General features: G+C 44.2%; 1 protein-coding gene across 1 annotated transcript in view; it reads right to left on the bottom strand.

Moving 5' to 3' along the window:
- Positions 1-12,616, bottom strand: part of DNAH9 (dynein axonemal heavy chain 9) — a 263,407-nt gene that overhangs the window by 50,535 nt on the left and 200,256 nt on the right. Inside the window, 4 exon segments of the mRNA XM_067021483.1 lie at positions 1,332-1,496; positions 3,191-3,395; positions 4,364-4,486; positions 8,160-8,395. Coding sequence (XP_066877584.1) covers positions 1,332-1,496; positions 3,191-3,395; positions 4,364-4,486; positions 8,160-8,395 — 729 coding nt within the window.

Genomic DNA, 12,616 nt, shown 5'->3' on the forward strand with positions numbered 1-12,616 from the left:
TTGGCTTCCTTGTGGTACCCCCACCTTCTGCCATGGAATTTGGAATATAACAGCTTCCCACCAAATATTCATTGGATGGATGAATGAGAAAGAGAAAGAAGACGAAAAGAAACAACAAAAGAATAAAAGGCTGCATACAAAAAGCCTGGCACACAGCAGGTGCTCAATAATTGTTCGTTGACTTTAAAGAAAAGGATAAAGGAAGAGAGGAGGAGGTAGGGAGAAGAGACCAACATGGTCAATTCCATCTCTGACCTTCTCCTTCTGTGTGAGTTGGGCTCTGTTCCCCCATCTCTCCTGCCCAGGGCAGTGGAACTTCTACCACAATTGTTTTACAAACTCTGCATGCCCCTCTCTAGAGACATGGAGGCCGTAGAGAACCAGCAGTAAAACCTGGTGGTCACACAGCAACTGAGGAGACAAGGCGAGGCTGGGCCTTCCTCCTTTCAGACTCTCATTCCAGCCTTAGTTGTCTGTTATCTCAGAGTGAGTAGGACCTGGTTTATCTGCCCTGCCCATTATTACTTTTCATTTTTCCAAACTTGTCCCTACCTCGAACAAAGCCTTATTTCTCATATTTGGAGAAATCCCAATAAACTGACAACAAAGGTATTCCTTCAAAGGTGCATCATTCCTGGGCACTGTTACAGACCCGATTATCCTGCTCAGAACCAGTAACTTAATTCCTCTTCTGGTCCAAGAGCAGAACTGAGAATGTGAAAGGGCCCCTGTAGGGGGCCCTCGGCAGTCTGCTGTGGAAGGGCAGACTTTTATTCCCACGAAGGGGGAGTAAAAGTCTCCCGTCGTGAAACAAAGGAAGGAAGCTATATGCTAAGTAGTTTCTCGGGATGATACTTTTTTTTTTTTTTTTTTTGAGAGCTGAGTTTCCCTGGACGTCACTGAAGTTTTCCCATTAAAATCAGACTTGTGAGCTTTTGGCAGGCTGTGAATTTTCTCTGGGTGCAATCATGCCTGAACCAGCCAACTTGTACAACAGTGATTCCTTAGCTTCAGGGCAATTCCATGGACTCCCTGAGGTATTCAGTTTGAGCGACTATTTCCTGCACAGAACACGAGGCCCTGCACAGACGTAAGCGCTCGTCAAACGTTTGCGGAGTAGAGCTGTCAAGAGCATTTCCCAGGAGATGGGGGCACTCCATCCGTAGTGCAGGATGTGAGGCAGTCATTTCAGGACTCCTGCCCAGCTTGACTTTCTAGGAGAAACTCAGGAAGATGCAAGAGCCATCTGCTACTCTTTTATTCCCCTAGAAGCCGGACTCCGGGAGCAGGAGGAGGGCCTCTGTCCGCCAGCCTAGGCTGCCAGGTCTTACCTTTTTCTCAACTTCCACAGAGGTCTGCCTGGTGATCTCAAGGTTCTCCACCAAGGCCGTTTCTCCCAGGAAGTTCCCGGAGGCCGAGGAGAGGCGAGAAAGCAGGGTGTCTTCTAATGTTTTGAGGGTGATTTTGAGCCCATTCTGCTGCTTTGTGAGATCTGACTGCAAATATCACATAAGGGAGAGTCAGGTGTAGAAGCCCAGAGCATCCTGTTCTCGGGGTAGGTCTGAATAGATAAAGGGTTATGGGCCAGAATCCCTTCCCTTAGCAAACTGGGAGCAGGATAGCAGAGTGCTTGGGACCACAAGTAGACAAAATCAGCAGGTGACCTGAACCCCAACTGCACCAGTTACTAGTCACGTGACCTTGGGCTGAGTAACCTCTTAACACGTCATAACCTCAGCTGGGTTAACCCTGGCCCTACTCGTAGGAGTGCCGTGCAAGGCTTAGCACAATGCTGGCACACGGTCTAGTCACTAAATGGAAGTTATTTCTGGGAATAGTTAGAAGGTGGGGTCCAGTTTTACTTCTCTGGAAGGTCCTCTCTATCACCACTTTGCTGCCCCCCAAGGCAAGAGCTCTCCTATAGATGACCTTAAAACAAACCAACAACTAGAAATGGTTTTATACAGTTTCGACAAGATGATCGCAGGAGCCCTCCTTAAGGTTGGAGTGGGTTCTTGGTATCGAGGCAGATCTTACCTCCTCTCCCTTTTTGATTGTTAGGGTCTACGTCCTAAAGCACTGGGCACTCTCTTACTGTGAGTGAGTGCACATGTAACCTCAGGCAGCTGCGGTTTCTCTGCTCTTGTTCAGCCTGGGATTATTGCCTTTGGATCCATGGAAAGAACACTTCTTGTTGGAGGCCCCAGCCACAGTCATCCTGGGCTATCTTCTGTTTCTTAAAAACACGTGCCTCCATCTTGCTTTATAACCAGAATTCACTCTTCTCTCTGCTGCGGGCTCTCTGAGCCAAAGTCTCATGCCACCTCCTCACAGAATCTTTTTCTGACCTTCCCAATTTAAATTAGCCCCCTGGCACTCTAACATCCCTCTGCTTTTATAATCTAATCATGTCTAAGGAGAGGGGAAAAAGGATACTATTTGCTATGGACAAAAGTGTGCCCGCCCCACCGAAGTTCATATGTTGAAGCCCTAACTCCCCCATCCCCCATGTGACTGTATTGGAAGTGGAGGTAATTAAGGTTAAATGAGGTCATGAGGATGGGGTCCTCATGGTGGGATTAGTGCCCTTATAAGCAGAGACATCAGAGAGCTTGCTCTCTCTACACACACAAGGAAGAGGTCTATGAGTACATGGTGAGACGGTGGCCACCTACAAGCCAGGAAGAGAGGTCTCACCAGAAACTGGACCCCTAACTCAGACTTCCAGCTTCCAGACTGTGAGAAAATAAATGTCTGCTGTTCAAGCCACATAGTCTATGGCATTTTGTGATGGCAGCCCAAGCTGACTAAGACACGACCCTAAAGTGGCTGAATCCATTTCTACTGCCCTTGCAGGACTGAACCCCACTTAGTTCTGGACACAGAATGGAGCACATGTGGTGAGAGGCCCAAACGTGTTCCTGTACAGCCTGTGCCAGCCCTGCTCTTGGACAGGAGTGTGGGTTCTCCCACCTGCCTCCTGCCTCCTGTTCTTCGGCCTGCTCTATCCTCTGTTTCCCAGTAGGGTGTTCCAGGTGGCTGGATGGTGCTGGTGCTCCTCTGAGCTCTAGTGAAACCACGCTGCTCAGCTTCTGGAGGAACAGCCCCACCTATCCCAGAGCGGGGCACACGGCAAGGTCTGGTGGCAGGGCATCTCCTTCCTCCCTTCCTTGCTGGGTACCTGACGCACCTTCAGCTTCTCCAGGTCTGGCCTCTCCATGCTGACCACAGTGGCCAGCAGCTGGTCCTCCAGGCCGTCCCTGGTCACGGTGTAGTTGATCAAGGTGGCCTGAGCCTGCAGCTCGGGTTGGTAGTGAGGATTGGCCAGCTTGGTGTGAAGGATGAGCTGGAACTTGGGATTGTACTCACACTCTTTGTCTCCGACTTTAATGAACCTGGAACACAAGGGCTCATGTGAAGGTGGAGTGCCTTCCTGTGAGCTTTGGTCAGGGACAGAATCCTAGGCGAGTTTTTTTGCAAAATCACAGCAAACAATATTGCCATACTCAGATGACTCCTCCCAAGCGTGTCTAGGTTGAGCCCTCAGGCGGGGAACAGGGGTGGAGGGTGACAGACTTTCTCCCGTGGCCACCACATCTGATTCTGCGGGCAGAGCTGGAGGAAGAGCCACTCACTCTGTGGTCCGTGTACATGAGTGCATTATGGAACGTTTCCAGCAGGTGGCAGTAAAACATTTGCAGGAAGGGGAACCTTAGAGTTTGCACGAAGGTGATTTACAGGCTAGCAATAGGGCTTACTTTGTCTCACGGCTGATGGAGCATTGCTTCCATGGGTGAAAATGGTTAATTAAGTAAATAAGCACATCCTAAGGACTTGAAAAGGCGGCTTATGGCCTGGGCAGTGGGTGAGGCTCCCTTCTGATAATTCTCACCCCCCTCCTATGTGCCTGTGGCCCTTCTCCTGCCCCTCTTTTCCTCCTCCTCCTCCTCCCAGACCCTTGTTGAGCCCTGATCAGCCACCAGCACCCAGAGCAACAGGGGTTCATCAAGCTGACAAAGCACTGAGCTCTCAGAACTCAGACGACTGGCTTAGATGAAATGCTCATGGTTCAAAGTCAGACTGCTTTTTCACCACCTTCCCTCTAATGCTGCTCTAGACTAGCGCACTGGGGTCTTTGAGCAGCAAGCCAGTGAGCTGGCTGATGGAAGCTCCTCGGGAACTGCCTCTAAGGCATGAGGGCAGCTAAATGTTCCTCTTCTGGCAGAATGAAAGGTGTGCTTCAGGGGGGCTACTTGATGTGCGCTGAGGAGAGGAAGTTCTAGGAGGAGCGGGTCTGTGCACAGCTCTCCGAGGGGTCGTGAACCAGCCCCTCAGAAGGGCCAGCAGTAAAGCTGGGTCTCACCGTCCTTTCTTAACGCCTTCTCTCCCAAGCAGGGGTCCCAGCACAGGATCGATGGACTCCTCTAGGTTTTCAATAAGCACCACCTCCCCAGCTTCCAGGGCACGCTCGACAGTTTGAAGGTAGCTGAGGAGACAGGTGGGCAGAGTAAGCCTGCATCAGGTGGTGGACTGGAGACAGTCAACAGGCAGCCATGGCCCTGAAGCGTGGCAGTAAACTTGGAGGCACCGCTATCTGGGATGACGTCAGACAGCTGGCACATTTTTCTCTGTCTAAAATGATATTTATGTGATCTGAACTATTTCTTATAAAAAGGGGAAAATGACAAAATGCAAAAACGAATATGAAAATTAACTGTCATCCTTGTGTCATTTACATTTTGGTATTGCCTGTAGATGTTTGGACATATTTTCAAGTTTATTATTACTAATTCTATTTATTTTATATTATTTATACTTTTATTTATGTCTGCATTTATATTTATGTTTATTTTTATTTGATCCATGTAGCTCATTTGTTTTATAACCTGGTTTTTGTGCGTAAAATGTAAACATTTTCCCATGTCATTAAATATTCTTCTGTAACAATATTTATGTGCCTGGGTATTAGACTGTATTGATACACCTTAATTTATTTAAAAATCAATTACCAAAAGCTAGGCTACTTTTAATTTTTCAATATTATGTAGTTTAACAAGCACATAAAAAATTGATTTCCCCTAAATAGATTTATAAGTTTGGTGTGATTCCAATTCACACAATAAATAACAATATAACTTTATAAACTTTGACCAAAAATCTTACAGTTAATCTAAAAGAAAACAATGAGAATGTTTTTTTTTAAAAAAAAGATCATGAAGAATAAGAGGGACTCACATTAGCTGATAATAAAATATTTTTTATAACTTCAACAATACAGATATGTAGAAAGAAGTCTTAAAGGATATCATACACCAAAAGTTGGGAGTGTTGGGAAAAAATGATGAATTATAGGCCTATTTATTTCTTTGGGTAACTCCCCTCCCCTTCTTTTTTTACTATGATGATATATTACTTTTGTAATGAGAAATGCCACAATAAATGTTACTAAATATAAAACAAAATAATTAAAGGCTGGTATAGTATTGTATAAATAGAAAAGAATAAAAGCTAATAAAATATTTTAATATAGAGTAAAATGTCATCTCTAATTAATCAGAGAAAGGATGGAGAATTTAATAAACGGTATTGGAACAATGGCTAACCACTGGAAAAGTGAAAATTAGGTCTGTACCTTATATAGTACCTGAAAATATATTTCAGGTGATTGGATTTTAGTGTAAAAAGAAAACCATAAAAAAACCTAAAAAATCTTCTATATGAATATTTAGATAACTTCTGGACAGAAAAAAGAATTTTCTAAACATGATTTATAGAAGAAATGTGACATGTCTGACCCCCCCAAAAAGTTGTAGTATGTCAGACCTCACAAAATTAAAAGGCAAATGACACCCTTGAACACTTTTCCATTCACTGATGAAGGGAGACTACACTTAACAGTCTTAACCCATACTATCGATAATGTAATATTTGTATTCAAATAATACACAACAAATCTAGAAAATCACCCAATAGAACAGTAGTCAAGGGACATGAACAGAGAATTAATTAATTACTATATGTCAGGCACCATTTTCAGTACTATGGATATAAGAATGAGCAAAAAGAACAAATACTTGTGTCTAAAATGCAGTTATTGGTCAATTAGACAGGAATATTTTAATCAAAGTTTGAAGGGAAGGCCAGGATTAGATTACCATGACTGACGACACAGATAAAAATACTTCGTGTCCTACCTCGGCATTCATTTCTCATCTACCCTCTCTGTAAGAAAGGATCCATCCAGCTATTCAACATGTGATTTAACTATTTTCTGAACATTGCATGTTTGATTTAAACAACCGTGGGTGGTCTGGACCCCTGGACAAGCATGTTTGGGACATGTGGCCAGGGCAGCAAGCCTCGCGCTGGTGGTTGTATGTTAAGATTGGATAAACGTGGGCTTCGAAGTGAAGATCACCTTGGTTCCTATATTCTCCATTAAGTTTTAAAATTTTTAACTAATTATTTTAAAATTGTGGTAGACTATGCTCTACTACAGCCCCTGGGACCACCATTCTACTCTCTGTCTCTATGAATTTGACTACTCTAGGTACCTTATGTAAATGCAACTGTACAGTAGCTGTCCTTTTATGACTGGCTTATTTACTTGGCATACTCATCTCGAGGTTCGCCCATGCTGTAGCGCAGGACAGAATCTCCTTCCTTTTCAAGGCTGACTAATGTTTCATTGTACTGATACACCACATTCTGTTTATCCATTCATCCGTTGATGGTCACTTGGATTGCCTTCTACCATTTGGCTATTGTGAATAACACGGCTTTGAACATGGGTGGGCAAATATTCATTTCCTTTAAAACTGTGTACTCTTGGGGAAATTACTTAAGTTGTGTGAAACTCTATTTCCTCAAATGAGAAAATGGTACCAATAACACTAACCTCATTGGTCGTGTGGATTAAAAAGCATTTGAGGTAAAGCTCCTAACGCCAAGACCAACACATATCAACCACCTAATAAGTGATCTCTGGCCCTCTCCCTCCCACTCATTGCCCCATCCTATTTTTCTCATGTCTCCTAGAGACACAGAACAAGAATTGAGAACTGAAACTACAAAGCTAAGTTATAACAGAGTGAATGAAGCAGTGCGGGGAGAGGTGCTGAGGCCCGTGAAGTGCAGTGGGTGCTGGTCAGACATTCTCCCTGTGTTCATGTCCCTTGACGTGTGCAGCAACTCCCCCACCATGTACGGATAAAGCCACATGGCAGGTGCAAAGGGTTCCGAAGGTTCCATAACTATTTCAGCTGCTAAGCACCCCAGTGCAAATGTCCCATTGTTCCTCAGAAGAGAGAGGCTTTACATTTGTTCTCTGTCGTTCTGGGGCAGAGGTAGGAACAAAGGATAGAAGAGAGCTAAGAGAGGCGGTTTTTGACTAAATGTGAGAGAGACTGTAAAACACAGAGCTATCTGACAATGGAATAGGGTGCTTGGGAAGCAGGAGGTATTCCAGGAGAGATGGGAGGGTGAACCCCTGGGCTGGTGGAAGAAGGACTCAGGAATGGGTCAGGAGGCTGACACATATGATTTCTAACGAAAAAGAAAAGCACATGCCATACTGAGTGAAGCAAGTTGGACAGAGAAAGACAAATATCATATGATATCGCTTCTATGTGGGATCTAAAAAAGTGGTACAAATGAACTTATTTACCAAACAGAAATAGAGTCACAAATGTAGAAAATAAACTTATAGTTACCAGCGGGGAAAGGGGGGAGGGACAAATTGGGAGATTGGAACTGACGTATACACACGACTGCATATAAAATAGATAACAATAAGGACCTACTGCAGAGCACAGGGAACTCTACTCAATACTCTGTAATGATCCATATGGGAAAAGAATCTAAAAAAAAGTGGAGCTATGTATCCACTTTGCTGATCCACTTTGCTGTACAGCAGAAACTAACACAACATTGTAAACCAACTATACTCCAATGAAAAAATATGAAAAAGAAAGAAAAACAGAGACTCAGTACCCAAGTATCTCTCACTGAGACATTCCCACAGCGAGAGGACAAACAGGAGAAAACTCCTGGAGGAACCAGGAGGGTAGAAACAATCCACAGCAGCTTAAAACCTGCTCATCACATATGTTCCCTCTGCATAAATGGCAAGGTGGGAACTTTTGTGCACAGCCACCTACCCCTTTTGGCCAATCTGGGTGACCCGGAGGTCCTCGCCATACTTGTTCTCGATCCATTTGATGCCTCGTAGCTGAGGGTCCACCATGAGCGGCCAGCGCCCGCAGCTGAGGAGGACGGCGGCATTCTCCGTGGACACGCGGTCTGCAGGGAGGCCCTCGTTCTGCCAGGCAGCCACGTCGGCATCATCCGTCAGCATCCTCAGGGGGTCTAGGTTGGGGGTCACTGCGATGGGAACCTGGTGGCGAAGAAAGGCCACACACGCTCAGAACAGAAGCATGCGCTCTCAGCTGGGGGTGGGGTCTGCAGCTCACTCAAAGGACAGAACTCCCCTAAAAGCAAGACCAAAATCCCCGAGGAGCACTTTGCTGGCTGTGTCATTATTCCTGGAAGCAGGTTTTCTTAACGTCCTGATAGCCTTTTTTCTCTTGATGGATGAACAGCAGCAGAAATCCGGCCTGTGTCATCCTCTGTTCTTCAGTGGTGCTCACCCAAGTCAAATGTCTACCATAGATCATTTGTACCTTAATCAACAGCCTCCATCGCCCTTGCCCATGTTAGCAGGGTCACTTCCGGCTACATTTCTATGCTTCACGGACCAGGCCCACACCAGCCCGTACTGACCACCCTCTCCTCTCAGCATCACCCCTTGCTGCTGATGCCCAGCTTGCAAAGGACTGCAGCCGCTCCCTTTCCCCCTGCCATGGACAACCCCACCCCCTGGAAGGGCTGCTTGAGGACTTCTCCCCACACTGGGAGGCCCAGGAACAAACCACCAAGCCTGGCAATGTCTCCACTTGGTCTCTGTGCCCCCTGGGAACCCTTCCTTTTCTTCTCGTTGACCTCTCTCAGCTCACCTAATTCTTCTACAGGTAATTGTTTTCATTGGAAACACACATACTTTCTAAAAAACTGGGGTGCAATTCACACTCCCTAACCATTTTAGAGTGCACAAGTCAATGGTATTTAGGACGTTCATGATGTGCAACCATCAACTCTATCTCATTCCTAAACATTTTCTTCGCCCCAAAAGGAAGCCCCAAGTCTGTCGGCAGTCACTCCCCATTCCCTACGACCCCCAGTTCTGAGGAGCCTCTAATCTGCTTTCTGCCTATATGGATTTACCTATTCTGGATGTTTCACATAAATGGAATCATACGATACGTGACCTTTTGTGTCTGGCTGCTTTCACTTAGAATGCTTTTGAGGTTCACACATATGCCCTTTAACCTCTCCATCTTTCTCTTCTCTACAGTCTGTCTTCCCAGTTTTCTCAGGAAAACCTCACCAGACCATCTCCTTTCCCTTTAATTACACCTGCTAAGGGTACGAATGGCCAGTGCTATACCTTCGAGCAAACCTCAAAAGGGAAACCAGCCACTGGAGGTTCTTATCCTGGGATCAGAAATGTTATTTCAATAGAATTGTTTTCCTTTGTAATCATCTGCATTCTAATTTATGCACTAAAAAACATTACAGCTCCATGTAAAAGAATGAAATTAGAACACTCCCTAACACCATACACAAAAATAAACTCAAAATGGATTAAAGACCTAAATGTAAGGCCAGACACTATAAAACTCTTAGCAGAAAGCATAGGCAGAACACTCTATGACATACACCACAGCAAGATCCTTTTTGACCCACCTCCTAGAGAAATGGAAATAAAAACAAAAATAAACAAATGGGACCTAACGAAGCTTAAAAACTTTTGCACAGCAAAGGAAACCATAAATAAGATGAAAAGACAACCCTCAGAATGAGAGAAAATATTTGCAGATGAAACAACTGACAAAGGATTAATCTCCAAAATATACAGGCAGCGCATGCAGATCAATAACAAAAAAACAAACAACCCAATCCAAAAATGGGCAGAAGATCGAAATAGACATTTCTACAAAGAAGATATACAGATTTTCAGCAAACACATGAAAGAATGCTCAACATTACTAATCTTTAAAGAAATGCAAATCAAAACTACAATGAGGTATCACCTCACACCAGTCAGAATGGCCATCATCAAAAAATCTACAAACCGTAAATGCTGGAGAGGGTGTGGAGAAAAGGGAACCCTCTTGCACTGTTGGTGGGAATGTAACTTGATACAGCCACTATGGAGAACAGTATGGAGGTTCCTTAGAAAACTAAAAATAGAGCTCCCATATGACCCAGCAATCCCACTACTGGGCATATATCCTGAGACAACCATAATTCAAAAAGAATCATGTACCACAATGTTCATGGTAGCTCTTATTTACAATAGCCAGGACATGGAAGCAACCTAAGTGTCCATCGACAGATGAATGGACAAAGAAATGTGGCACATATATACAATGGAATATTACTCAGCCATAAAAAGAAACGAAATTGAGTTGTTTGTAGTGAGGTGGATGGACCTAGAGTCTGTCATACAGAGTGAAGTAAGTCAGAAAGAGAAAAACAAATACCATATGCTAACACATATATATGGAATCTAAAGAAAAAAAATGGTATGAAGAACCTATGGGCAGGACAGGAAAAAAGACCCAAATGTAGAGATTGGACTTGAGGACATGGGGAAGGGGGAGGGTAAGCTGGGATGAAGTTAGAGAGTGGCATGGACTTATATATACTACCAAAATCAATAGCTAGTGGGAAGCAGCTGCATAGCACGGGGAGATCAGCTCGGTGCCTTGTGACCACCTAGAGGGGTGGGATAGGGAGGGTAGGAGGGAGATGCAAGAGGGAGGAGATATGGGGATATATGTATATGTATAGCTGATTCACTTTGTTATAAAGCAGAAACTAACACACCATTGTAAAGCAATTATACTCCTATAAAGATGTTAAAAAAAATAAAAATAGAACTACCAAATGATCCAGGAATTCTACTTCTGGATATATATCTGAAGGAAATGAAATCACTGTCTCAAAGAGATATCTGCACCTCATGTTCATTGCAGAATTATCCACAATAGCCAAGCTATGGAAACAACCTAAGTGTTTGTCAACGAATTAATGGATAAAGAATCATGGTGTGCATATATATATATATGACATATGAATTATATATATATGACATATGAATCATATATATATGTACGTATATATGTGAATGACACATATACCATGGAATACTATTGAGCCATGAGAAAGGAGGAAATCCTGCCATTTGCAACAACACGGATGGACCTTGAGGGCATTATGCTCAGTGAGATAAGTCAGACAGAGAAAGACAAATACTGTATGATCTCACTTATATGTGGAATCTAAGAAAGCCAAACTCACAGAAACAGAGTGTAGAATGGTAGTTGCCAGGGGCTGGGGGTGGTGGAAATGGGGAGATGTTGGTCAAAGTGTACAGACTTTCATTATAAGAAAAGTTCTGGGATTCTACTGTACAGCATGGTGATTATAGTTAATACTGTATTGTGCACAGGGAAGTTTCTAAGAGAGTAGATCTTAAATGTTCTCATCACGAGAAAGAAATGGTATTGTGTGAGGTGATGAAGTATTAACTAAGCTACTGTGGTGATCATTTCACAATACATATGCATCAAATCAACACATGGTACACCTTAAACTTACACAATGTTACATGTCAATTATATCTCAATAAAGCACAAAAAATTACTTTAAAAACTGCTTAAGAGCCACAAACAAAGCCAGGAAAACCCTTGCTGGGAGGCCACTCGGCTCCTCGTCTTCATTCACTCAGCTAATGATCGTCCTTTCAAAAATTTTCTTTTCCACAGGTGTTCAAGGAGAATAAATAACAGCTTTATCTTTTGTTTATTTCCCAATGCTGTAACAGTTTTTAAACCACTGTTCAGCAAATCATCAGGTGAATGAGATTTTATAAGCTGATCTGTTAAGACAGCTACCACTAGACAGTATGGGCTCTGTGTTCCAAGGAAACACCTACAGATGAATTCTGGAATATAGCCCTTACTGTACGTGGTGAACTTTCTGTGCTGACTCTCATGGCAGCTGCTTTTTATGACTCTCATCTCATCCACTGGACTATGTTCTGCCAACATCCTGGTCTTGAGCGTCTTCTGCGCTTCCTGCCAGTGGCGAGTAGGGCAGGCTGAAGACTCAGTGAATATCTGTGCATTGAGGATGGTGAGTGATGTGCAAGTGTCAAGATGGGACACATCCTGAACCCTCTTCAGCTGGGCACTAGCATTTCCCCATTTCATCGTGTCAGCGTAGAGGGAGGAGTTGGGAGTAACACCCTCCCGCTCACACTGAGAACTGAGTACTCGTGACCAAAGTAGATAAGCTGCTTTCATAAAGGGTGTCTGTGGGTCGCAGACACAGGCGGGGCAGCTTTGGGGACCAGTAACAAGGGGCGGTGCAGCATTTGGGGAACGCTCCTCCACTGCCGCTGTGAAGTCTGGCACAAGAGCAGGAAGGCTGGAGGGAGACACAGGATGCGTTTGGTGCCTCTCGGGTTTTACAGTTTTGAGGAGGGGCA

This window comes from Kogia breviceps, chromosome 19, assembly GCF_026419965.1.
Source record: "Kogia breviceps isolate mKogBre1 chromosome 19, mKogBre1 haplotype 1, whole genome shotgun sequence".
Classification (NCBI taxonomy): Eukaryota; Metazoa; Chordata; class Mammalia; order Artiodactyla; family Physeteridae; genus Kogia; species Kogia breviceps.